This window comes from Python bivittatus, unplaced genomic scaffold, assembly GCF_059951505.1.
Source record: "Python bivittatus isolate LINGU-HERP-01145 unplaced genomic scaffold, Pbiv_v1 ctg000190_np1212, whole genome shotgun sequence".
Lineage (NCBI taxonomy): Eukaryota > Metazoa > Chordata > Lepidosauria > Squamata > Pythonidae > Python > Python bivittatus.
In genome coordinates, this window is record NW_028277042.1 from 10,507,330 (window position 1) to 10,510,936 (window position 3,607).

Below are 3,607 nucleotides of genomic sequence, written 5' to 3' on the forward strand. Positions count from 1 at the left end.
TGCAGTCTAGTTCATTAAAAAATGCTGCTGGAAACTTCTAATTCAGATGAATGGTAAAAAGTTTGCCATTATATCTCAATGCAGCAAACTATGATTTGTGCACACCGAGCTCAAGCCCAAACTATGATTTGCTGCTGTCATTAGAATATTCCAGTCAACAGTACAAAGGAAGAATGGAACATGTAAGCCCAAGTCACAACTGTTTATCCACATAATGCTAAATCATGGCTCAATTATAGTAAAGTACAATTTTGTGTCCCTGAGATTTGTATCTCTGTTCTTGAAATGCCATTAAAAACACTTAACTAGGATATCAGAACCTCAGTGTTCAAACATTCAGATAAGAACAGTGGCACCTAAGCAACAAACACAAAAGAAACTCCATCCAGACCAAGGTCAGTAAACAACTTAGCCCACACCCATTTTCTTTTCCCAATTTGGCCATTCACAATAGATGTATGATGGGGGTATACGTCAAAGATGTTAAGATATAAATCTCAGATACCAATGAAAAATTAAAGCTATTAAGACATCAACAAACTAGTAGTCAAGGCAGAAAAAGAAAATCAAATACATTACAGTACATTCCACATACAATATCACATCAGATACTTCTCATGTTTAATAGTCTATGCTGGTAGCTATTTCTGTGGCTATACCTTGCGCTATCAAAACCAATCTACAATAAATCAGTGTGGCTTTGCAAACATACTGCCGCTGTTCTCACTGACACATGTATTATTTGGAAGTTACATCCAAATACATGTACAGTTTCATCACCTCCATCCCACCCCCTGAACTACAAGCTTATTTTGATTTCTACCTTTACATCTAAATACAGCTAAAGATGCTGCCCTCAACTGTCTGGGGCAGGCAGAACTGAAAGGCAGTCTTCCCCATGTGAATTTACTTAACTTCCCTCATAAAAATCACTGGAAGCCAGCGTTCCTTAACTTTCAAGACCCAATCTGTTGGGCTACAAGGATTTTTCAATACACTGTAGTGATACTCAGCCTCAAAAAGCTCAGCTGACTTTCTCTTTAAGCCTCTAGCCAAATAGTCAATAAGAAGGTATTGACTGGAGTTTTAGAATATTTTAATTTTAGACCTACTTTCGGTGCTTTTGCATTTTGTTGTGATACTATCGCAATTTTAATGTAAGTTTTTCATCAATTTTCTAAAACTGTTTTGAGGAATTTTGTAGACTAAATGGGATATACAACTTTTAAATGAGCAATATGAGACAGCAGTTGTTAAAATTAGAGACAAAAACATAAAAGATAACAAATTGTTCATATTTCTCTAACACAGTAGAAACCACATTTTCTATGTATTTCCAACTTCCCAAATTTCCATTCCAAATGAAACAATCAGGGAGACCAAAAGACCCATTATTTCCGTGTTGCAATGCTATACAGCTTATCTGAGGTATGTTTTCTTATGCATAAAGGGACTTCTGAGTTAATAAATATAGGATTGTGCTACGTGAAATTACCTAGTTTTGAAGAACAGGCACTTTTGTATGCCAAAATATAAGCACGTTCTTGGTAATATTATGCAAACTGAAACAAAGGCATGAATAGACATATCAGCTAAATCAAGATGATAAAAAGACATTGCAAACACACTTGCAAGGAACACACCTTGAGGTAAGAGATAAGAGGTCAGAAGAGGACACCTTATCTCCTACTTTTTTTCCCCTAGTTATAAAGAATGACCTTGCAAAACTGGATAAATGTAAATAACCATACAGAATGTCACCTGTTGCCAAACTGCTCCCTAATTAAACAGAACAAAACCTGAAAAGAAATACTGGTGAAACTATAGGAATGAAAAATGAAGAAAGGAAAATGGATTATTTCCATAAATAGGGGAGGGAAAAATTAAGAGGCACCAGGGAGACAAATAAAAGAAATGCCAGTATCCTCAGCAAAATATATAGATTCCCATAAACTTAAAGTAGTTGTTCCTAAAAAGGAGAGGGGAGCATGAGGAGACAAAGAAAAGTAATATGCTATATAAAATCCCTTTTTCCCTCTCCAAAGATCTCCAAATGGAATACAAGTTCCCCCAAATCCCAGCTCTGCTAGGCTTGGGCACAACCAACAAAAGAACCCTTGTAATTCTACAGATTTGTGGCAGATTACTATACTTTATCCTCCGCAGACTGATAAACTCACCCATATTGATAGGCTGGAGAAAAGACACAGGAACAGTTAGGGGAAAATACATGGACTGTATTCTCTGTGTGTGTTAAGCTTTTGGACTCCGCTATTTAGGCAAGTCTTATCGCGATATCCTCCCGCAGCACTGGGCAACTATTCCCATCACACACACTCCAAAAATACAGCACAGGCTATTCCTGCTACAAAGGATGGGAAGTGCTAACCCAGGGGAAGGATGATCGTTATTTCTTCTCCCTTCGCTGCATCCATAGTTATCGCGTATCTCTGCCAAAGGATGAAGAGTAACCCCCATGCTACCAAGCTGAAAGAGCCCTGCAATCCACACCTTGGTCATAAGGAATCGGGCTAACTCTTTAGGATGCCCTACAACGTGCCCATTCCTTTCCATCTGTTGCGACAGACCAACAGGGCTGATAAGCCAGACCTCTGGAGCCTTCAAGGCCATTTCATAGCAGCGGGGGCCACCAAAGCAACGGGTGGCCCAGGTGAAAAAAAGGAAAGGAGAGACCAGCAGTCTTTCCCCAAGCAGGCGCCCTCCAGATACCTTGGACCTGAACACCCATCATCATCATCATCATCAACAACAACCCTGATGTCACAGAATGGGCTCAGAGGCTCCAGATGTTCCCTAGGAAATAATGTAAACAGAGCAGGAGTACAAAAGGTTGAAGCAACATATGGAAGCCGCCATCCAGTCCGTCCTTGGGAAGGGGGCAAGGGAAGAGTGGGGAGACCACCAGAGAGGGGAGACCACCCCCATCCCCGGCCGGGACCCTCCTGCTGGATCTTGGAGGCCAGTCTCCCCTGCACAGGCCAGGAAAGGGGGTCTCGCCCGACACCAGCTGAAGTGGAGGGAAGGCTGGGGCTGGGGGGGCCGAGAAAGGAAGGGGGCAGAAGCCCCGCTGGGGAGAAGCGGAGGCGCCCGGCGACTCAGGGTATACCCACCACCTGGGCGATCTTGAGGCGGCCGAAAGGGCCGCGCAGGTAGTCGGGATCGCAGCGGAGGCCGCGCAGCCCGTGGCGCTGGCTGACGGGCTCGGTGGTGGGCTGGTAGGGGCTGCTGGCGCCGGAGATCATGGAGGTGCTGGACGCCTCGCCGTCGAAGCCCTCCAGGTCCTCGGGGCTCCTCATGGCAAGCGCGGGGTCGCGGCCCGGGACCTTCGCTTCACGCGGCGGCGGAGGACGGCGGCGGCGGCGGCGCCGCGGAGGAGCAGGAGCGCTGCGCAGCAGGCGGCGGCGGCGGCGGCGGCATGTCGGTCCCCGGAGCGCGGCGGCCCGCCCCGGCCCCGGCCCGCCCCGCCCCGCCGGCGTGCCCCGCGGCCGCGTCCCCGCCTCAGCAGCCTCGCGCGCCCCCCGGCGCCGCTTCCCGCCCGGCCGCCTCCTCGCTCAGCCGCTCCCGCCCAGGCTGCCGCCTCGGCCGC

At 46.8% G+C, this 3,607-nt stretch overlaps 1 protein-coding gene across 1 annotated transcript in view; it reads right to left on the minus strand.

Annotated features, from left to right (window-relative positions):
• Positions 1 to 3,495, minus strand: part of CMTM4 (CKLF like MARVEL transmembrane domain containing 4) — a 28,901-nt gene extending 25,406 nt beyond the window's left edge. Inside the window, exon 1 of the mRNA XM_007421084.4 lies at positions 3,132 to 3,495. Coding sequence (XP_007421146.2) covers positions 3,132 to 3,317 — 186 coding nt within the window. The 5' untranslated portion in view covers positions 3,318 to 3,495. The remainder of the gene's footprint in view (positions 1 to 3,131) is intronic.
• Positions 3,496 to 3,607: the final 112 nt, after the last annotated feature.